Source organism: Andrographis paniculata, unplaced genomic scaffold, assembly GCF_009805555.1.
Source record: "Andrographis paniculata isolate CXL003 unplaced genomic scaffold, ASM980555v1 Contig54END, whole genome shotgun sequence".
In the NCBI taxonomy this organism is placed as follows: domain Eukaryota; kingdom Viridiplantae; phylum Streptophyta; class Magnoliopsida; order Lamiales; family Acanthaceae; genus Andrographis; species Andrographis paniculata.
The window spans coordinates 4,209,669-4,231,681 of NW_026137589.1; the positions used below are offsets into that span (position 1 = coordinate 4,209,669).

The 22,013-nt window shown below is 32.3% G+C and overlaps 4 protein-coding genes and 2 long non-coding RNA genes across 12 annotated transcripts; 5 read left to right on the top strand and 1 right to left on the bottom strand.

Annotated features, from left to right (window-relative positions):
* The first annotated feature begins 167 nt into the window (after nt 1-167).
* Nucleotides 168-9,918, top strand: LOC127255821 (uncharacterized). Of its 7 annotated transcripts, none has more exons than XR_007839721.1 (5): nt 168-364; nt 1,697-1,889; nt 2,179-2,561; nt 3,025-3,259; nt 3,362-3,714. XR_007839721.1 is itself a non-coding variant. In XM_051281568.1 (4 exons), exons 1-4 carry the CDS (start codon nt 357-359, stop codon nt 3,542-3,544), a joined length of 426 nt encoding a protein of 141 aa, XP_051137525.1. In that variant the 5' UTR covers nt 168-356; the 3' UTR covers nt 3,545-3,714. The 7 variants fall into 7 exon arrangements, 2 of the variants coding, with proteins under 2 accessions (XP_051137525.1, XP_051137526.1); XR_007839722.1 differs by having other exon boundaries at nt 171-364; nt 2,520-2,561; XR_007839720.1 differs by having other exon boundaries at nt 175-364; nt 2,470-2,561.
* On the top strand, nt 4,776-7,438 carry LOC127255822 (uncharacterized). Its single transcript, XM_051281572.1, has 4 exons — nt 4,776-4,895; nt 5,295-6,271; nt 6,698-6,982; nt 7,062-7,438. The coding sequence occupies exons 2-4, from the start codon at nt 6,248-6,250 to the stop codon at nt 7,095-7,097; spliced, it is 345 nt and encodes a 114-aa protein (XP_051137529.1). The 5' UTR covers nt 4,776-4,895; nt 5,295-6,247; the 3' UTR covers nt 7,098-7,438.
* Nucleotides 9,919-10,824: 906 nt separating the features above from the next.
* Nucleotides 10,825-11,615, top strand: LOC127255878 (uncharacterized). Its single transcript, XR_007839737.1, has 3 exons — nt 10,825-10,951; nt 11,082-11,239; nt 11,349-11,615. It is a non-coding gene; the product is annotated as an uncharacterized LOC127255878 (long non-coding RNA).
* Nucleotides 11,616-14,529: 2,914 nt separating this feature from the next.
* On the top strand, nt 14,530-15,344 carry LOC127255941 (uncharacterized). The gene is made up of 3 exons (XR_007839745.1): nt 14,530-14,640; nt 14,771-14,915; nt 15,051-15,344. It is a non-coding gene; the product is annotated as an uncharacterized LOC127255941 (long non-coding RNA).
* Nucleotides 15,345-19,880: 4,536 nt separating this feature from the next.
* Nucleotides 19,881-21,347, top strand: LOC127255459 (uncharacterized). Its single transcript, XM_051280989.1, has 2 exons — nt 19,881-20,291; nt 21,005-21,347. The coding sequence occupies exons 1-2, from the start codon at nt 19,947-19,949 to the stop codon at nt 21,185-21,187; spliced, it is 528 nt and encodes a 175-aa protein (XP_051136946.1). The 5' UTR covers nt 19,881-19,946; the 3' UTR covers nt 21,188-21,347.
* Nucleotides 21,348-21,479: 132 nt separating this feature from the next.
* On the bottom strand, nt 21,480-21,834 carry LOC127255460 (uncharacterized). Its single transcript, XM_051280990.1, has one exon. The coding sequence runs from the start codon at nt 21,832-21,834 to the stop codon at nt 21,634-21,636; it is 201 nt and encodes a 66-aa protein (XP_051136947.1). The 3' UTR covers nt 21,480-21,633.
* Between the last annotated feature and the right edge of the window lie 179 nt (nt 21,835-22,013).

Consider the following 22,013-nt stretch of genomic DNA (forward strand, 5'->3'; position numbering starts at 1 on the left):
AATAGGAAAATTTAAATTAAATAAAAAATAAAAATATTTGTAATTGGTTATAAAATTAATAATTACTTATATATATATAAATGAAAATATGTATATTAATGCTCGAGTATTTTCTCTATATATAAAAAAAATAGAATTATGGGCTGCAAAATTGTAAAGTAGCCCAATGATTTCTTAACCCAATTGCTACCGCGCCCAGATGAAACCCTAATTAGGGAGGCACGTTCTCCGCCGCGCTTCCAATCTTGATTCTGTGCGCCCGCTGACTGGTGGCTAACTCTCATCTCTATTTCGCCTCTTCGGTCTTCTCCAATTCTGGCGATTCTGAATTTTAGGGTTTTTTCAATTGAGGATTTATGTGTAGGTAATTCCTCTTCAATTTTGTTTTATGTAAATTGGTAAAAGAAGGAATTGCTACAAAGAATATGAAATGAAATTATGAAATTAGTATTACTCTGTTTGGCGTAGCGTAAGAAATTGTAATGATTGTTTGAATATTGATGGAGATTGGAACTATAGAAGGGCTCTCATATAATAACAGCTAATATATATGGATGGATTAAATGACGTTTTGATCATTGATTTTCTATTATCAGAAAACACCATTTTAGTGGTAACACTGCAGATTCTATCAGACAAATAAGTTAATTCAACAAGTTTGATATATTATAAATTCTAGTTGATGATGAGCATATACATAGGTTGCTCAAACATGAGCTCGTTTGTATCAAGCAAGGCTTACTGACTCCTTGATTGGATCTATGTTAGAACCTTTTGGCTTTAATGAATGTGTACATAGACAATGACATTCAAACACAACTATCATGTTTTAGTATTAAATTTTTGTATGGCCTTATTTTGGAAGAATTAGGCTTGCTTCACTAGCACATATGATCTCAGTTTTTATTCATTACGAGTATTGAAAGGGTAAATTTGGCATACATGGCAGTAAATACCGAATAAATGTGTGACATAGAGATAGATACTTCCAATTATTTTTGCCGTATGTACACGTCACAGTCAAGGTTGTTATGCCACCTTGCATTGAGTTAGGTTCTTGTTTTAATCATTCTCATTCAACGCAACACATATAGATCGATACGATTGAGGTATGCCCATAGATCTGAATGCCTATAAATATGCCTCTAATTTCATTATTAATATATCTAAAAAATTTCTCTTAGAATTTTTACAGCAACTATCCCAGTTCTACTCTCAAGTCATCGGCTATTATCTAGGCTACTGATGATTGTGAGCGGCTGTCTTCATAGGATTGTGACTTATTTTATAAAATGAGTATGTAATGTGCTTATGAATGCATTATTGCCGTAAAGATGCTTTTATATTATCTATGGATGTGTAAAGGTTTTGTCTAAATTACATAAAGGTAATTACATAATTTATGTAAAATTTTTTATAGTTACTCATTACTAGTTTTTATCTTAGGCTTGCATTTGTTTAAACTCAATCGTTATTGTGAAATATAATCAATCAGTACAGAAATTATAAGGCCAATACTTGCACTTATTACCCTAGATCTTCCAATGCAAACGCATATGCAAAGAAGAAATAACTGAATAATAGGTTTTTTTTTTTAATCGGAAACTGGATAATAGCGTTTATTCTTGGTTTCTATTGACGAAGAGAAAATGTTAAACATTGTGATCTTTTTGTGATATATCTATTCATTTTATAGGTGGAAACGATTGGAATGTTCATACGCTCATGCTATTGATGAAACATCGGAGATTGGGGGAGAGGGCATGGATCGAATGCATAGGTTCTATTATGAACCAAATATGGACATTATATATGTTCTAAGCATTCATTACATAGATTTGTCTTTGGCAAACTTTTCTAACAATATTCCCAGTTCACGACAACATCCGGTAAGTTTATTTCTTTTGTATTTTCTTGCCCCCTAACTATGCTTGCAATCTCAAGAAATAAAATATATGGAGGTATACAAGTGTATTGTTCGATAATTTGTTAACACAACTAACTTGATTTCCAAAATTTTACCACGTATGGTATGTAACATTGAATGATCATATGACATCGTTCTTGATGATAATAAATGAGAGACAACCTGACGTCCTGAAAAAACTTAGTAGCCAAACATACAAAAAAATTTCAATTACGTGAATCGCATTTTGATGTAAGTCCTTTTTTGCTTAGGTGTATCTTAGAGGATTGTTAATTCCCAAGGCATTGTTACCACATGACAATGGAAGTTTGCCCTAAGAATTCGTTTTAGTTAGTCATCAACTAATGAGTTCACATTGTTATGTTGTGGCTTAGTCCCACATCGGATTTGCAACAAATTCTTTTTCCTTTAGTTGGATATAAATGCGGAGGTGGCATCGTCCCACATCGACTTCTTAACAAATGTGTTTCTCTTTAGTTGGATATAAATGTGGAGGTAGCATCGTCCCACATCGACTTTTTAACAAATGTGTTTCTCCTTAGTTGGCTATAAATACGGTAGGTGCTGATAAACTTAAGCATACAAAATCCAGAGAGCTTTAGTGGACTGGATGCGCGTTTGGGCAATTCTAAAGGTATTTTTCTTTCTTAATTATCTACTTTTTGCGTATCTTCTTTCTTTCTTTTTTCATTATGTTTTAACCTTTTGTGCTTGCATTTTTGTTTTGTTGTAAATACTCTCTAGATTTTAGAATTATATATCTTTAATTCATAGTGGTTTATCTTTGTTTGTTTCTTTGGATTGTAGTCTTTAATGGTTATTTGTATTATAGTATTGTCTTTGGATAATGTTTTTGATCCTTGTGTGTTCCGGGTTGCATTATCTTTCATCGGACACTTTCCCTCTTCGGAAAACTTATATTTGTGCTTGAATTACATCTGTTATGTTGTATTATTATATCTAATTTTTTTGTCTTTTTTTAAATAGTTCATAATTTTCTTGAAGATAGTAGATATTCTCAAGTTTAAGATGATATCTAACAACTTGATTATTTCTTATTAATACCAATGCTATTTTTTTATTTTCTTTATGCATAGGATGCACTATGATGTTCTTTATATGCGCAATGAGAGAGCAGTCGGAGAACATAAGATTTCGGAGGTTATGGATGATGCAGTGCACATTAATTTGATATTAATCATGTCTCTTGAAAAAAAAGTAATTTGATATCTTTGGCAAGTTTTTCTAAACACAACCCTGGACAACAGCACAGGATCGCCTCTATCTTTGGCAAGCCTTTCTAACAAGGGTTTCTTGGCGTGCCAAAGTGTCGTAAGTTAGCAAATGTTGCAATCTTTTAAAGGAAATTCAGGATTTTTTTAAAATCCATTCATTTAAATTTTAAATGACTAATGTGATTCTTTTGTACTGTAGACAAACTTGATTCCAAACAGCTTGTATGGTCATAGTATGACCATTGCTCTGCTGTTGGCTGTTTCGTCTGGGCCACCATTAGAGAGTGTTTGTAGCAGTAATGCCGCAACAGCGTTGCGAGAATGTATATGGCCAAGATGCGCAAGCGACGCAACAGAGGCGGAGACGGAGGACATCATCTAAGTTGCCACTCCAATATATATTAAGGTTTATTAAAAATTGGTGATTTTGGGTGTAGATAAACTCACCCTGAGTTCGTAAAAACAAATGTTACGAGAATTATGAATGTATGTTTGGTCGATGTAATTCAAATTTTACTTATAATAAAATCTCCGGCATTTGCATGGGAACTTTCCACGTTAATTCTTTCTCTTGTTGTTTGTTTGCTTTTGGTTCTTCTGTGGTTATTATTATTATTTTTATGTAAAATTTATTTTAAGATTCATGGAGGGTTACCAACTTCTCGATCAAAATTTTACCGATATTTTTTGGATCGAGTTTGTCACCCAAAGTCACCAAGTGTGGGTGGCTTTTGCAGCTATTGCTTTTGTAACTTGAGGTTACCATTTTAAATTTATCACATGTGAGTATCATATTATTTATTTATTTATTTATTTATTTTTGCATATTATTATGTTCGTTTGAAATTTATCCATACTTACTAAGAGAAAGAAAAAATACTAATAATCCAGGCCAATCCTCACTTTGGAGGAGCCAGGGGCAACACAAAAACATGGGCTTTTGAATATATATAAATAATATTTTTTTATTTATAATAAAAATTTAAATAATTAAATAAAAATATTATTTTTTAATATTTTTAGATGAAAAAATAGTATTAAATTAAAATCTATGACCTCTTCGTTACAAACTAACCTCTCATTTATATTGGACCCTGGACGGGCGCCCTCTCCCCGGCCTTGAGTTGATCCAAATTCGTGCAAAACTAAAAAAGTTAATTTCCCACTCTATTTTGTATAATATATATTATCTTAAATATATTATACATTAGTTTAGTTGAGAAAAACAAATGGCAAAATTGGTTATTATTGGCCAACAAAAAAGGAAAAGTTAAGGGTGTGTTTTTTAGGGGGGTTTGGAGAAATTTGAGATTGAGTTTGGTTTTTATTTGAATTTTAAAGTGAGTTTTAATTTATGTGTTCAGAGTCTGGGTTGGGTTTGGAGAGTTATGATGTGTATTGATTTGATGGTAATGCATATAATAATATAAATGTATATTAATTTGTATAATTCTATATAAATTTATTTTTATTTGTATTGATTTGATGGTAATGTGTATTTTTATATCTACATATATATTTATAATTTTTTTATTTATTTGTATTATAAAATTTTTTATTTTAAATAAAATGACATATAACAACCCAAAACAATCCAAGTTTGGGTAATTTCACTGGGCTGAAAGAAACACGCCCTAAATAATAATAATAATAATAATAATAATCCACGCCCAGATGAACCCTAATTAGGGAGGGACGTTCTCTGCTGCTGCTGTCAATCTTGATTCCGTGCGGTGAGTAGTGGCTAACCCTAATCCCTGTCGCCTTTTCTACCTTCTCCAATTTTGGTGATTCTGAGGTCTAGGGTTTTTCTAATTGTGGATTTATGTCTAGGCAATTCGTCTTCAATTTTGTTGTGTAATTTGGCGAGGAAAAGAATTGCTGCTAAGAACATGAAATTATGAAATCAGCACTACCTTGTTCGGCATAGCTTAAGAAATTGCAATGAATCACTTAGACTTGCATGCATTTGTCTAAACTCAATCTTTATTATGCCAGATAATCAATCAGTACTGAACACATAGGCCAATACTTGCAGGTTCCCATGTTATTACTGGTTTTTATTGACAGGGAGAAAATATTTAACATTGTGATCTTTCCGTGATATATCTATTCATTTTATTTCTCTGTAGGCGGGAATGATTCGAATGTTAATATCGATGAAACATTGGAGATCGGGGGAAGAGGGCATGGATCGAATGCATCGGTTCCATCACAAACCAAACATTATATATGTTCTAAGCATTCATTGCATATATTTGTCTTTGGCAAGCTTTTCTAACAATATTCTCAGTTTACGACAACATCCAGTAAGTTTATTTTATTTTTTGGTTTTTCTTGCCACTAACTATGCTTGCAATCTCAAGAAATAAAATATATGGAGGTATACAAGTGTGTGTATAAATACATGATAATACATTTCTGTGAATGTTGTGAATGAAAAAAAATGCAGCCACCGAGTAGATGTGAGCGGACTACCTTTGTTTTTATAATTCTTTTTGGGTTTCATGTGATTGTGGAGCGTACTGTTCGATAATTTGTTAACACAACTAACTTGATTTCCAAAATTTTACCATGTATGGTATGTAACATTGAATGATCATATGGCATCGTTCTTGATGATAATAAGTGAGAGACAACCCGACATCCTGAAAAATCTTAGTAGCTAAACATACAGGATTTTCAATTACGTAAAACGCATTTTGGTAAAAGTCCTTCTTTGGCCAGTGTATCTTAAGAGGATTGTTAATTCCCAAGGAAATTTTACTACATGACAACGGAAGTTTGCTCTAAGAATTCATTTTAGTTAGTCATCAACTAACGAGTTCACATTGTTATGGTGTGAGTTAGTCCCACATCGGATTTGAAACAAATTCTTTTTCCTTTGGTTGAGTTTAAATGCAGAGGTGGCATGGTCCCACATCGGATTTGCAACAAATTCTTTTTCCTTTAGTTGGATATAAATGCGGAGGTGGCATGTTCCACATCGACTTCTTAACAAATGTGTTTCTCCTTAGTTGGCTATATATACGGCAGGTGCCGATAAACTTAAGCATACAAGATCAAGAGAGCTTTCGTGGGCTGGATGCGCATTTGGGCGATTATAGAGGTACTTTTCTTTTTTAATTATGTACTTTTTGCATATTTTCTTTCTTTCATTATTTTTTAACCTTTTGTGCTTGCATTATTGTTTTGTTCTAAATACTCTCTAGAATTTAGAATTATATATCTTCCATTCATAGTGGCTTATCTTTGTTTACTTTTCTGGATTGTAGTTTTTAATGCTTATTTGTATCATAGTATGGTTTTAGTATAGTTTTTGGATAATGTTTTTGATCGGAGGTTTTCCCTTTTGGCAAAACTTACATTTGTAATGTTTTATTCTTAGATCTAATTTTTTTAAATGTATCGTAATTTTCTTAAGAGGACAATAGTTATTCTCAAGCTTGAGATGATATCTAAAAACTTGATTTTTTTTTTTTTTTTTTTTTTTTCGTATTAATGCCAATGCTATTTTCTAATTTTCTTTATACAGAGGATGCACTATGATGTTCTCTATATGCGCAATGAGAGAGCTTTCGGAGAACATAAAATTTCGGAGATTATGGATGACGCCGTGCACATTAATTTGACATTAATTATGCCTCTTGAAAATAAAGTTATTCTCAAGAGTGCATCGATTATAGATCTATTATGTGCATTTTACGCGTATTCATATCTTTGGCAAGCTTTTCTAAACACAATCCTGGACGACAGCAAGTGGCCGGCTCTATCTTTGGCAAGCCTTTCTAACAAGGGTTTCTTGGCCTGCCAAAGTGTGGTAAGTTCACAAATGTTTCATTTGAGATTTTATTTAAATTATTCATTTAAATGACTAATGTGATTCTTTTGCACTGCAGACCGTAGATCGACCCATTTCGAAAGTACTTGTATGATCTTAGTACGACCACTGCTCTGCTGCTGGCTGTTTCGTCCGGGCAGGCCACCATAAGAGAGTGTTTGTAGCAGTTATGCTGCGACACAGTTGCCAGATTGAGACTGGCAACGATGTTAAAATGACGGAGGTGGAGACATCATCTAAGTTGCCGCTCCAATATATGGTTGGCTATATATATATATTTATATTTATTAAGGTTTATCGGAAATTGGCGATTTGGGTGTAGATAAACTCACCCTGAGTTTGTAAACACAAGTTTCTTTAGAATTATGGATGTATGTATGGTCGATGTAATTCTATTTTACTTTTAATAAAATCCCCGGCATTTGCACGGGAAATTTCCACGTTAATTTTTTCTTTTGTTGTTTGTTGGCTTCTGGTTCTTTCTCGGTTATTCGGTTTTTTTTTTTTATGTAAAATTTATTTTAAGATACAAGATTTATCCAGTTGGGTTTAGGGTCTGGCCAATGGCATCTTGTTTGAACCTACCAATGGTTTGTAACTTTTGCCACATTATAAAAAAATTAAAAATTAAAGTAAGGTTTATCAAATTTACATGTAACGGGTGTCAAGTTGGTATGTTACTTGTAAAGGTAAGTTAACCATTTCGAATTTGTCACAGTGAGTATTTTTTTTTGCATACTATTATGGTTCACCCAGGATTTATCCCACACTTACTCAAAGAAAAGGAAGAATTGAAGAAATTTTTAAATTCCTACATAAAAAAAAGTTAATCACTTCTTATATGTTGTAAAAAATATTCTAATTTTACGATCTTAGGCTATTTGTCAAAAGTGTGCTACTATTATATATTCCCTCGGTCCAAAGGTCGTATTTGTATTGTAATTTAAGTATGTGTAATGATATATTTGTAATTTAAGTTAAAGTTTTGGTATTAATTTATAATTTCTTTTTACTAAGAAAAGTGATACTTTTGAATAAGATATACGAAAATGGTAAAAATAATATTTGGAATTGTAACGGAACAAGTATTTACTAAAAAAATCTTTATTTAAAATCTATTCTTACTATTTATTTATGTAAGTGTTAAAAACGAACTCAATATATATATTTTACTTTAATAAAAAAATTACATTATCAATTCTATAAAAAATTCAATGATATAGTTATAAAAAGTACAAAAATAATATCAAAATACTAAATATATATATATTTTGAGAACTCATTTATAAGACAGGAGAAATACTGCACAACAACAAAGAAAATATATATATATTTTTTTTATCCACTCGGGATCGAAATCGAAACCGTCACCCCTCTTAATTTACAAGGGTTTGATTTTTTTTTTTTTTTAAAAAAAACTTAAATAATAATCCATGCCCAGATGGAAACCTAATTAGGGATGGACGTTCTCCGCCGCACTACTGTTACGCTTCTTCCAATCTTGATTCATTCTGTGGTGGCAAACCCTAGTCGTTGTTTCGCCTTCTGAGTCTTCTCCAATTGTGGCGATTATGAGTTTTAGGGTTTTTCTAATTGGGGATTTATGTGTAGGTAATTCCTCTTCAATTTTGTTTGTTGTATAAATTGGTAAGAAAATGAATTGCTGCGAAGAGCATGAGATCATAAAATCAGCATTACCTTGTTTGGCGTAGCCATCACAAATTGCAATGAATCTCTTTAAGGGTGTTTGTTTGGGGTTTAGATTTTGAGTTGGAATCTGAATCGTAAAAATTTTGAATTGAAATAGTTTTATAACGTGATATAAATAAATATTGATATTGAATGTAAAATTGATTTTTAATATAATATAAAAAATAAAATTTGATTTGATATTTTTAAGGGTAAAATTTTTAGTGAACAGTAGAGATCCTAAAATATTTGTCAAAGTGACACACCCTTAGACTTGCATTTGTCTAAACTCAATCTTTTTATTCTGAAAAATTAATCAATAAGTACAATGTTAAACATTGTGATATTTAATTTATGTGATATATCTATTTATTTATTTTTCTGTAGGTGAACACGTATTCTCATGCTGTAGATGAAACATTAGAGGGCAGAGGGAGAGGGCATGGATCGAATGCAACAGTTCTATTATGAACCAAATATGGACATTATATATGTTCTAAGCATTCGTTGTATATATTTGTCTTTGGCAAGTTTTTCTAACAAAATTCCGAGTTTACGACAACATCCGGTAAGTTTTTTTTGTTTAAGTTTTTCTAGCCCCCTAACTTGCGGGGAATTGCAAGAAATAAAATATTTGAAGGTATACAAGTGTGTGTATACATACATGATAATACATTTATGTGAATGTCAAGAATGAAAAAAATGCAGCCACCGAGTAGATGTGAGCGGACTACCTTTGTTTTTATAATTGTTTTTGGTTTTCATATAATTGTGGAGTGCTTTGGTCGATAATTTGTTAACACAACAAACTTGATTTCCAAAAATTTATCTTGTATGGTATGTAACATTAAATGATCACGTGACATTGTTCTTGATGATAATAAGTAAGAGACAACCTAACTTTCTAAAAAATCTTAGTAGCGGAACATATAGGATTTCAATTACTTGTATTGCTTTTTGATAAAATTTTTTTTTTTGCTTAGATGTATCTTTGTTAATTCCCTAGGCATTGTTACCACGGGACCAAAGAGTGTATTTGCTTGTAGAATCACTCTAGTGAGTCATCAACTAATGAGTTCACATTGTTATGGTGTGGCTTAGTCACATATCGATTTTGCAACAGATTCTATTTCCTTTAGATGGATATAAATGCGGAGATGGCGTAGTTCCATGTCGACTTCTTACCAAAAGCTTTTATCCTTAGTTGGCTATAAATACGGTAGGTGTTGATAAACTTCAGCATACAAAATCAAGAGAGCTTTAGTGGTCTGTATGCGCGTTTGGACAATTCTAAAGGTACTTTTCTTTCTTAATTATGTAGTTGTATGTCCTAATTGTGTTTTTTTTTTTTTTTTTCTTTTTTATGTTTCTTTACTGTTTGTACTTGCATTATTATTAAACATGTATGATATAGTTTACCGACGAGATAAATAAATGACAAAAGTGATAATGGATATGGGATATCTTTTGCAATGTTCTCGCTGAATACAATTGTAGTAATATCTGTTTTAGGAATTAATATTCCATCTGCCTGCTAAATTTATTTTCAAATGTCGTTTTAGTATGTCCAGTCAATTTACTTATTATTAATTACTTTTTAAATAAAATATTAATATTTTCAATCTTTGTGCTGAATTCAAGTGTGCTAATTTTACTGGAGGGAAGGATCATTAGATTAAAAAGGAAAGACTAGTTGTTAAGTTTAAGTTAAATCAAATTCACACGGAAGGAGGCTCGACGCGTAACTGAGGTATGTGTCGCGCTCTGGTTTCATACTTGAAATAGATCAACCAATGCTCGACACATAGGGGGGTACGTGTCGTGCTTGGGTTTTATGCATGAAAAAGATTGAGCACTGCTCGACACTAGTGGGGTATGTGTCGCGCTCTGATTTTATGCATGAAAAAGATCGATCACTGCTCGACACGTAGTGAGGTACGTGTCGCGCTCTGATTTTATGCATGAAAAAGATTGACCACTGCTCGACACGTAGTGGGGTACGTCTCGCGCTCTGATTGTATGCATGAAAAAGATCGACCACTGCTCGACACGTAGTGGGGTACGTGTTGAGCTCTGGTTTCGTGTATGAAACGGATCGAAGAGTGTCCAGCGTTGGCTCTCAATAAATAGACCCCCGATACTCCCTTTCTTGCAGACACACACACAAATTGTATTCGGGAGCAGCGAGAAGATTTATATTCTCTTTTTTCAGGAGCAACTTTCTCGGTTTTTGATGATGTTTCGCAAGAGTCTTTTCAGGTTCGGCATCTAAGTTATTTACAGCTTTCCTTTTTGTCTATGCTTCCCTCTAGTTATTATCACCATTGAAAACATTATATATTTGTGCGATATTTTAGGATACTAAGCCATTAGATCTTCTTGTTTGCAGAACATTGGTGGGCGAGAGAGCGTGGATTCAACGTAGTGAATCCTATTATGAACTGAACATGGAGTTACATAAATGGAAGTTGAGCAAGAACCATGGATTTGATCCATCTGTCTTTGGCAAGCTTTTCTAATGAAGATTTTCGCGTTTGGTGGCATCCTGTGAGTTTTTGTAAATTTATTTCTCTTTACCCCTCCCCTCCCCCTCCCAACAAATTTTTGTTGTTTTCATTTGCGGTTACTCACAATCGACGATATAATCATGTTGCAGGTGGATGCTATCGAACTATTACGATGTGGAATAGTCTGAAGGGCTTAATGAGGAGGCATGAGGCTTAAAGATGTTACTCCATCAGTATAAACCCGAACCAGACTTTCTACTCGAATGTATCTCCAAAATTTGCTTAAACTCCATCACTAGGATTGTTTTGGTGGTTCAAGATCGATTGAAAATATATTTGTTGATGTGATATTCTGAATGTAATTGTGAATTTTGGATGCGAATGTCATATGAATAATGTGAAATAAATTTGAGTTACGGAGACGCACTCTTATTTTCTCGCCAACATTGTTGAATGGCAATTGCAATCGTCAAGTGGTTTTGTTTATGTTAATTTATCGTTTAGAATAATTTTTAAGTGCTTCCTTGAATGATTAGATTTATCGGTAGATTTAACATTAAATGATCATATTTCATGATGTATAATTGAAATGTAAGAGTGAGATAAATGCTTCGGAAATCCGAAACCCAAAGAAAGTGGTCTCGAAAATTCCGAGACAAGTAGGAACTAATAATAACCTATGATGCCTGCAGCTTTGGATTTGGTCTCGAAAATTTTGAGACCACTGAAAAGGCGACGTCGAATTTTACTCTTCGGACACCATTCGGAGGCAAATTCTGAAGCTTTAAGTCGCACTCAAATTTCATGCATGATATAGATTAACCATGTGTCAATTTATAATTTGTGCGATCCTTTGGGATACTAAGCCATATCATTCAACTCATATAGTTTCTCATAAAACTATATTATTTTTTTTTCTTACAAAATATTAATTAAATTAAAATTAGACAAACCAATACACATGTATGTATATTTAACCTACAAAGATATTTTATTCTAACTCTATAAATTGTCTCTTACTTTTGCTATGTTTTTTTTTAACACCACACACACTCATTCAGGGTTGAACTCGACCTAGCCTATAAGCGAAGGATGCCTCGGCACTTGAATTTATTAATAAAAAGCATTTTTTTTCCTTTTCTTTGAATTTATTATAATATAATTTAAAGCATAAATATTTTTGTTGCAGAAATAATTGCGTAACAATTTTATTTTATACTTTATTTTGTGTCATTTGGTTTTTATTACGAAAAACTTAAGGTAACAGATAAAATGGTCAACTTTAAGTGTCGTGAATTTTTACTACAATTCCGTAACTAATATTAGTATTTGTTACCAACATATTGTTACTAGTTAATGTTCATGGCGAAAGCCAGATTTTTTGGTAGTGGATGGTGTGGTTTCGATTTGAAATCAAAACCAAAACACCCATATATTAGGCATAAAAATAGGCACTTTTTTTGGTCGATGGTACACTCTCGTATCATGTTCTTTTTGATAAATAGTGTGTGACAATATTATCCAAGCAATTTTGTTTTACATGTAAAATTACTTTTTAGATTTATATATGTATATATATACATTAGGCATAAAATAGGTGTTTTTGTAGTTGGTATACTTATATTTTAGTGCATTGTGTTAATAAATAGTGTGTGACAATACTATCTAATTACTTTTCTTTATTTACAGAAATAAGAGAATTATATATGTAATATAAAAAATAATGAATATGTATTAGTATATTAATTTTTGGAAAAAAATGTGTTGGTTATTATTTACAGAAAGAACACACAAGTACTTTTCTTTATTTACATTTATTTTCTTTCTTTTACAATTTTATATATTAAAAAAATTATAAACTAAAGAAAAGGTAAAATAAACCAAAAGTCATCTAAATTATAATTTGTAAAAGTTTGGAGACACGAGTATTACTTCATATTTCTTTATAACTTAATAACTTTTAACCCCTAAAAAAAATAAAAAAACTAAAGTTAAAATATTATATTTAATAATTATTAAAAATACATCATTTTTTTTTTATTTTTTTAATTAAAAAAACAAACACATTTTGGGGGCTGGGTCGGGTGTCCCCCTAACCCCATGTAGTTTCGTCCATGGTGTAGATGGATGCTATTGAACTATTATGACAAGGCAATGGTGGAGACTATATGCCTTTTTGATGTGGCATGTAAAAGTATGCTGGCGCCGGAGTGTAACCTTATATCTCGATCCACTTACCGATGTCTCATGGCAGAGTATAGTTATATCAAAATGTGCCATCTAACACGGCGCACCTTACAAAAGTCCGATTTTGTCATAAAGATTTTAACTCTTAAGATGATGTAAATTAAAATGAGGACGAGCATCATGCTTTCTTGTAATTAAAATAATTTTTTTTTTTTTTGAGTTTATTTTAATTTTTAGTGATGTTTTATAAGAAGAAATATTATATTTTTTTGTATAGTAAAAAAGTTAAATCAATTTTCAAAATCACACACCAAAATAGTGTTGTTTTTCGGCTGTAATGATTTGCAGGCTACTAAGCGTTTGATATAATATTTCAATAAAAATATAATATAAAAAAATAAATATTTAATTTGATAGTTTTTAAGGAAGAAAAAAGATTAAATAGTGAAAGCTTGGCCCCAAACTTATATCCAAACACACCCTATAACACTTAAAATCATTTCTTCAATAGTTTGGCAATACTTTGTGCTCATCCTCAAATATTTTTGAAGACATAAAATTCATTTTGTCAAATAGTTGAAGCAATAAAAGTTGAATTGTTAAGAAAATTGTAAAAAATATTTCATATATACCTCATTATCACTTTTGTCCTGTATTTATCTCGGTGGCAAAATATATCCTACATGTGTGCAAAAGTCGTTATTTATATCCTTTGGCAATGACATAAACAGTGACTTTTTCAAACACGTAGGATATATTTTGTCAGCTAAGTAATATAGGACAAAAGTGATTATTGGGTATCTATGTAGAATATTTTTTTGCAATTTTCCCTTGAATTGTTTCTACAGTTATTCTCAAGTTTACGTGAACACTTCGTAGCTCTTTGTATTGTTGAGATTGTCGAAAACTTGCAACTGAACAACAGTAATTTTTTGGGGATTTCTAGGAGCGCATCCCACGAGGATTACGGGTGAATTATGCAGAATCTAGCATTGTAGACCACGTGATTGGTTGTTAGGTTTAGAGTTAATCAAAGTCAGGCCGAAGCAGCGCTCAACACGTGATTGGAACGGATCGACCTCATTTCCATTTGCTCTCAATAAATAGGCCCCATCCTGCCTTTCTTGTCAACACACACACACACACACACAAAAAAAAATTGTATTCGGCAGCAGCGCGAAGATTTATGTTCTTCTTTTTTTTTCATGAGCAACTTTCTCGGTTATTGATGATGTTTGACAACAACCTTTTCAGGTTCGGCATCTAAGTTATTTACAACTCTCTTTTTTGTCTATGCTTCCCTCTAGTTATTATCGCCATTGAAAACATTATTTATTTGTTCGATCTTTTTGGATACTAAGCCATTAGATCTTCCTATTTGCAGAACATTGGTGGGCGAGAGAGCGTGGATTCAACGTAGTGAATCCTATTATGAGCTGAACATGGAGTTACATAAATGGAAGTTGAGCAAGAACCATGGGTTTGATCTATCTGTCTTTGGCAAGCATTTCTAATGAAGTTGGCATGATGTGAGCTTTTCTAACTTTCTCTTTACCTCTGTAAATAGAATATAACAAACTAGAAAATTTTAAATGCATTTTTTGACAACTTTGTTGTTTTCATTTGCACCGTTACTCACAATCAACGCTATAATCTCGTTGCAGGTGGATGCCAAAGAACCATTACCATTTGAAATAGTCTGAAGGGCTTAAAGAGGAGGCGCGAGGATTAACGATGTTACTCCATCAGCTCACTCCCGAACCAGACTGTTTAACCGAACTTATCTCGAAAATTGCCTTAACTCCATCGATTGACCGGAAGTGTTTTTGGTGGGCCAAGGCGATATATTTTTTGAAATTTTGAATTGAAATATGTATTTAGATGTGATATTTTGAATAAAATGTAAACTATGGATGCAGCTTGTACAATGAATAATGTGAAAATAAATTTGAATTACAACAAGCACTCTTAATTCTCTTCTTAATTCTCTTTTATGTTATTTTATCGCTTCCCGTAACTTCCAATCGCATTCTCGGACTGTTTTTATCCATAGATTTAACTTTAAATTTTCATATTTTGGATGTATAATTTGAAATGTACATCTTTGGCGCCAGGGGACAAAAAAAAAATTCACTTACGGAACTATTTTTATACAAGCTTAGTTACGGACTAAAAAATAATTATTCCAAAAAATTGGCGTGTTTCCGCCGCGGAGGACCAAATGTGCCAAAAAAATTTACTTGCGAGACTATTTTAATAGAGGCTCCGGATACGGTACTAAAAAATAATTTATCTATTTAAATAATATTTTATGAGAAAAAAGATGATGTATTTTGAAAAAACTGTATGAGTTGAATGATGGTGGTTTCTATTTGAAATCAAACCAAACACACCCATTTATTAGGTATAAAATAGGCTCTCTATTTTTGTCGATGGTACACTCTTGTTTCGTGCCCTATGTTGATTAATAGTGTGTGGCAATATTATCCAAACAATTTTGTTTTTATATGTAAAACATATTTACTTTTTAGGTTATGAAATATAGGATGAAATACGTTTTTGGTCCCATTTTTTTACATTTGTGTCAATTTTAGTTCTTATATTATTTAAATGATGGTTTTGATCTATTTTATTCATATTTAGGTTTAATTTTAGTCCGTTAATTTTTAAAAGGACAATTTTGATCGATTAATATAGTTCATATTTATTCATTCATTATCGTTTTTTCAAAAATTTAATAGATATACTAATTATATGCATTGTCATACAAATAGACTTGTCTTTAAAAAATTGTTTCACATAAATTATTCTTTTTATAGTATCTATTTATAAAAGATGTATATGTCACTATATTTAATATCGTGCTCTTATCCACACACAAAAAAAAAGAAAAAAAAATTACTTCATTTTCTTATGCCAATAATTTAATTAAGATAAGCAATTAGCTAGCACCTATGTTCTTTTAGATCGGATGGTTTTAAAATTGGGTGTTTAAGTTTGTTTTGGAATGACTTGTTTGAAGAAAATATCTGCCAGGAGATATTTGAAAAAATAATAATATAAAATGATGTAAATAATAGATGAGAATGATTATTTTGGATAAAAATTATACACTATTTCTGTCATAAAAAAAAAAAAAAAATAGGCTCGGAACTTTTGAGGATGAATTTTAATGTGATGTGTACCTTTTTTTTTTTACTTACTCTTTTTTATTAAAAATAAAAATTTCATATTTTTATGTGAAACATGTAGTAATAATTATATTAGTAATTTTTAGGTAGAATAATTATTAAGGACTAAAATTGAACTAATTTAATGAATAAATTACTAAAATTGTCATTTTTTAATAAAATAAGAAGACTAAAATTGACATATTAATGAATAAAAGAGACCAAAAATATTTTTTACCCTAATATATATATATACATATTAAGCATAAAATAGATATTTTGTAGTTGGTGCACTCTAATTCTCGTGCACTATGTTGATAAATAATGCGTGGCAATATTATCTAACTAATTTTGTTTTTACATGCAAAATATATTTACTTTTACAGACAAATTGTATTTAAAAAGTAGTGTTAAAAGCAAAACAAAAACGAAAAAAAAAGAACCTGATTTGGAATAAAATATGAGTCTTTTAAAGTTTAAATGATATAAATTGTGCATAAAATAAGCTTGTTTTGTACTTAGTATACTCATTTTCTCGTGCTCTGTATTGATAAATAGTGTGTGGTAATATTATTTAGCTATTTTTGTTTTTACATGCAAAATATATTTACTTTTACAGACAAATTGCATTTAAAAAGACGTGCTAAAAGCAAAACAAGCGGAAAAAAAGGAACGGATTTGAAATAATATATGAGTCTTTTTAACTTTAAAAGATATATATTATGCATAAAATGAGCTTTTTTTATAGTTAGTACACTCATTTTCCCGTGTCCCGTGTTGATAAATAGTGTGTGGCAATATTATCTAACTATTTTTGTTTTTACATTCAAAATATATTTACTTTTATAGACAAATTTTATTTAAAAAGTTGTGCAAACAACAAAACAAGCGCTAAAAAAGGAACAAAGTTGAAATAAAATTTGAGTCTTTTTAGGTTTAAAAGATATATATTATGCATAAAATAAGCCGTGTATCCTGCGTTGATAAATAGTATGAGGCAATATTATCTAACTATTTTTGTTTTTACATGCAAAATATATTTACTTTTATAGACAAATTGCATTTAAAAAGTCGTGCTAAAAGCAAAACAAGCGGAAAAAAAAGGAATGGATTTGGAATAAATATGAGTCTTTTTAGGTTTAATAGTGTCCCATGTTGATAAATAGTGTTAGCGATATTATCCAAGTAATTTTGTTTTTACACGTAAAATATATTATTTTTATTTTTAAATAGTTGAAGTTTGGTGACTTGCTATTTTTTGTTTCAATTTATTTGTTGTACTATTACTACCATTCTTTATAAAAATATACAATTATCTATCACATTAAAATATTATTTAAATTTAAAATTCAAAACAAAATACATAAAGCGCCATCCGAATTAAGAAAAGAAAATAAAAAGAACCCTCATTTTAGTATATACTAAATATAATTCACTAAATTAAATTTGAAAATTTTGTACTAACAAAATAAATGTATATTAAATTAAGAGTTAAATTTGAAAACACTTACTAATAATATAATAAATACCAACATCAAGATTAATATTGAAAATTGATTTTCAAACCATATATATATATAATACATATTGGTTATAATATTTGGATCCAAATAAATTTAAATTAATGTTGCAACAACATTCAGATCGGCATTTGACATGTATGTCACACTTAAATTTCATGAAATACACTAACCACGTGTCCATTTTTCAACAATAAATTTCACGCCATCAAGCATTCTAATTAACGGAAGCTACTTAAATATATTCAAATATGGCAGAAACATGTTAAACCAGCACTCGACATGTATTAGGGTACGTGTCACACTCAAATTTCATGCATGAAATACACTAACCACGTGTCCATTTTTCAACAATAAATTTCACGCCGTCGAGCATTGTAATTAACGGAAGCTACTTAAGTATATTCAAATATGGTAGAAACATGCCAAACCAACACTCGACACGTATTAGGATACGTGTCACACTCAAATTCCATGCATGAAAAGAAAAAGAAAAAAAAAATTAGTCACGTGTTCATCAATATTTTCTAACAATAAATTCCATATCATCGAGCATTGTAATTAACGAAATCCAGTTGAATATTTTCAAAATATGGCAGTAACATGCGCAACCAACACTTGACACGTTTAGGCTACGTGTCGCACTCAAACTTCACGCATGAACCACGTGGCCACCTTCCTCTGTCGATAAATACCACGCCATCACATCTCTCGTTCTCACACCAAAATGAAATTGTAGCTTAGAGCTTCTGTTAGAAATCGCGTTCTCTTGTTTCATCGGCAAAGATCCTCGCTATTGATGATGTTTGGAATACGTTTCCTACGTTCTCATAGATACTATATTGGATTGGAATCATATTACAAATCAATCCATAGATTGCCCGCATTGTTTCTTTAAAGGTACGATTTCTAAATTATTACCATCTTCTTTGCCGTATACACTACATTGACTATGTTTACGCTCAATCTCCTTGTAGGAATTTTTTTCTTTTTCTTTTCATATGGGTCGTGGATCCATACGAACTATATTCCATCTATCGCAAGTGCTTACAAAATCAATTTTTTTCATTTATCAAACTTACTGACGTAAATTTTCTACGCCGTAGATGGATGCTACTGAACTATTACGAAAAGGCTTGGCGACGAAGCTGATGCACTCCTCGGATGCACCCGAGGAGAACACATGTCACCAGGTCGTATGGAATCTTCCCCTTCTCAGCCACCGTCTCTATCACGATTATAGACAATGGCAGAGTTTGGGATATCGGCCTGGGGTTGCCGTCGGGCTTACCGCCGCCGGTATATGTAAGGCCACTTCTCAGGCCATTACATTGCTTAGGCGGCTGTTCACGAACATCTCGACTCAGCTTCAAAATCTTTGTGAAATAATTGTTTGATGTGATATTTTGAAATAAAGTTGAAGTTAAGATGAGTTTTATTGAATGGAAAGATAATACCTAATGTAATGTAATCATAGTTTTGATTAGAGTGCTGATTAGAAATTTATCTGTACCATTGTCCAATTAATACATATATGTAATTGTTAGTTCTATTTTATAGTAATTTATATTTGTAGTGTGTTTGTTTGGGGTTTTGGATTTGTATTTGTGATTTGAATAGTAAAAAAATTAAATTTGAATAATTGTACGATGTGAAATAAATATATATTGATGTGATATTTTGAATGAAAATAATTTTTAGTATAATATAAAATAAAAAATAATTGTTTAATTTAATATTTAATAAAAATTTGAAAAATTTTATTGAAGAACACAGCTAATAGATTGTCAGATTTTGGGAAATGTTTGCCCAAACAGAGCTTTAAAATTGGAACAATGGTTGTAGTATAAATTGTAAGTAACGGCTGTCAATGGCGGCTCCATCGCTCGTGCCTCGCTGCGGGCTGATAAAACCACCACAATTAGGGACGCGATTTGCGGGAATCACATTTGGCACCGCCGTATCCCTGCGCGTCGCTGCTAGAATGGAATCGACAGCCGCCGATACGGCGGCTAGGGTTACGGAGAGCTCGGCGGAGGCGGCGGACACGGTGGTTCAGTACGTGGTGCTGCGTAGGGATTTAATTGATACCTGGCCGTTGGGAAGCGTGGTCACACAAGGATGCCATGCCTCCGTCGCTGCGATATGGCTCCATAAGAATGATCCCGACACTCTCCGCTACTGCGCCGATTCGAATCTCGATTCTATGCACAAGGTGATTTGTGCGTAACCCTAATCGTTGTTTCGAACCCTCTGTGTTCACCAATTTAGTCGAATTTGAATTCAAGGTTTTCTCTTTTACGGATTCATATGTAATGTGTCCAATCTATTATTTAATTTGTTTGTGGATAAATTTAGTGGAAATTTCTCCTGGACCGGAAGTATTCCAATTGAGATTTGGTGTAGATTTGCAGTTCTTAGTGATTGCTTGATTAGGGTTAAGGAGAATGTTTAGTTCACAGATGAGGTTTTTGAAGTTTGGGTCCTTTTTTGTTGTCAGATACATTGTTTAAGGAACTTAGATTCTCTGGTTGGATTTGGCTATGAAATACGTCAAATTGATGTGGGGTGTTGTGAGTTCTTGGATCCATGTCAAGTAGCTATAGCATATATCAGTTCTTATCTAGCTTTACATTTGTTTTGCTTGATCAGATCTATTTGAAACCCTAATTGTAATAGGGAATGTTTTTAGCTACAATATGTGAACCTGAAACTGGAAATGCATCCCGATAATCTCAAGAAATTTGTTGTCTGGGTTTCAAGAAATGGTACAATGTGAATCAGAGGCTTATTCGATAGAATTTTTTGTCGAATATTGAGAACCAAATAATTGCTCTGCTCTTTTACATTTCTCTGCTCCTCTAGCATGATCATCGAGCAATGAAACGAGTTTCCGCTGTCATAACTTCGTTATTTTGAGTAATCCAGGTTACTCTTGAAGTGAAAGGTGAAGCCCAGTTAGTAAACCTTTCGGAGAAGCTAAAAGCCGGTGGCATTGCTCATAAGCTATGGATCGAACAGCCGGAGAACATTCCCACATGCCTTGCCTCCAAACCCTACCCGAAGTCGATTGTATCGCCATTTTTCAAGAAGCTTAAGCTCTGTAAGTGATAGAATTTTGATATGTTCCAACACTACACACCAACATTGTTTCATCTTCTTGATCTCCCCTCAAAGTTGTATCTGTCAAATTTCTTTTACCCCCATTTTCATATGTACTCTTGACCTCAAACATGGAAACGTTAATGGTTATGGCGATTTATTTCTTAAACCTAAGTGCAATTGCCCAAGAAAAATGGTTCTTGGGGGCTCCCGGGAGCTCAGCTCCCGGCAGCCATGGATGAACTCAAGCAGAATTAGGGTTTGCAGGAAATAAAATCAAACAGAAGAGATCGATCGTACATATCCAAATCAATCAGAGTGGTCGATTCAGCTTCAAAAGGTTAGTTTAATTACATCGTAATTTGTCTTACAGAGTTCTTAGCACTAAAAGTTACTCGAAACGCAGGAACAGAATTTCTACAGCACACGATAGTACGATACGATGCCGTCTATGTCTACTGGACGACGAGTCGCCTGGAGCAGATTGTGCAGTAGAATCTGCGCTTTGTCTTGAAATATAAAGGCACGAAGCACAGCCTCCACTCGCTCTGCACGTCCATCGCCTGCACCATCCCGCCGCAGTACGGACACGCCCCCGGCGCCGGCTGCCTTCCGACGACTCTCTCGTCCTCGTCGCACACGAACACCAGACACATCTCGATTTCTCGCAGGTAATCTTCAATTCCTCCTCGATTGTTGTTTATTTCTTCCGAATCGAAATTTAGGTATTCACGAGTTTATATAAAAGAGGAATCCTGGATCTCGTAAAAGCTAGAAAAGTGAGGAAATACTTACCGGAGTTGAAGATTCCACCATGGATTTATTTATTGCAGCG

Bases quoted from the DNA above. Each gene is read 5' to 3' on its own strand.
- LOC127255822 (XM_051281572.1), top strand. From the start codon at position 6,248: ATGCGCATTTGGGCGATTATAGAG. The intron at 6,272-6,697 runs GTACTTTTCTTT...TTCTTTATACAG, and splicing joins GCATTTGGGCGATTATAGAG to AGGATGCACTATGATGTTCT. The intron at 6,983-7,061 runs GTAAGTTCACAA...TTTGCACTGCAG, and splicing joins TCTTGGCCTGCCAAAGTGTG to ACCGTAGATCGACCCATTTC.
- LOC127255460 (XM_051280990.1), bottom strand. From the start codon at position 21,834: ATGTGTCTGGTGTTCGTGTGCGACGAGGACGAGAGAGTCGTCGGAAGG.
- LOC127255459 (XM_051280989.1), top strand. From the start codon at position 19,947: ATGGCGGCTCCATCGCTCGTGCCTCGCTGCGGGCTGATAAAACCACCA. The intron at 20,292-21,004 runs GTGATTTGTGCG...TGAGTAATCCAG, and splicing joins ATCTCGATTCTATGCACAAG to GTTACTCTTGAAGTGAAAGG.
- LOC127255821 (XM_051281568.1), top strand. The intron at 1,890-2,519 runs GTAAGTTTATTT...TACAAAATCCAG, and splicing joins CCAGTTCACGACAACATCCG to AGAGCTTTAGTGGACTGGAT. The intron at 2,562-3,361 runs GTATTTTTCTTT...TTTGTACTGTAG, and splicing joins GCGTTTGGGCAATTCTAAAG to ACAAACTTGATTCCAAACAG.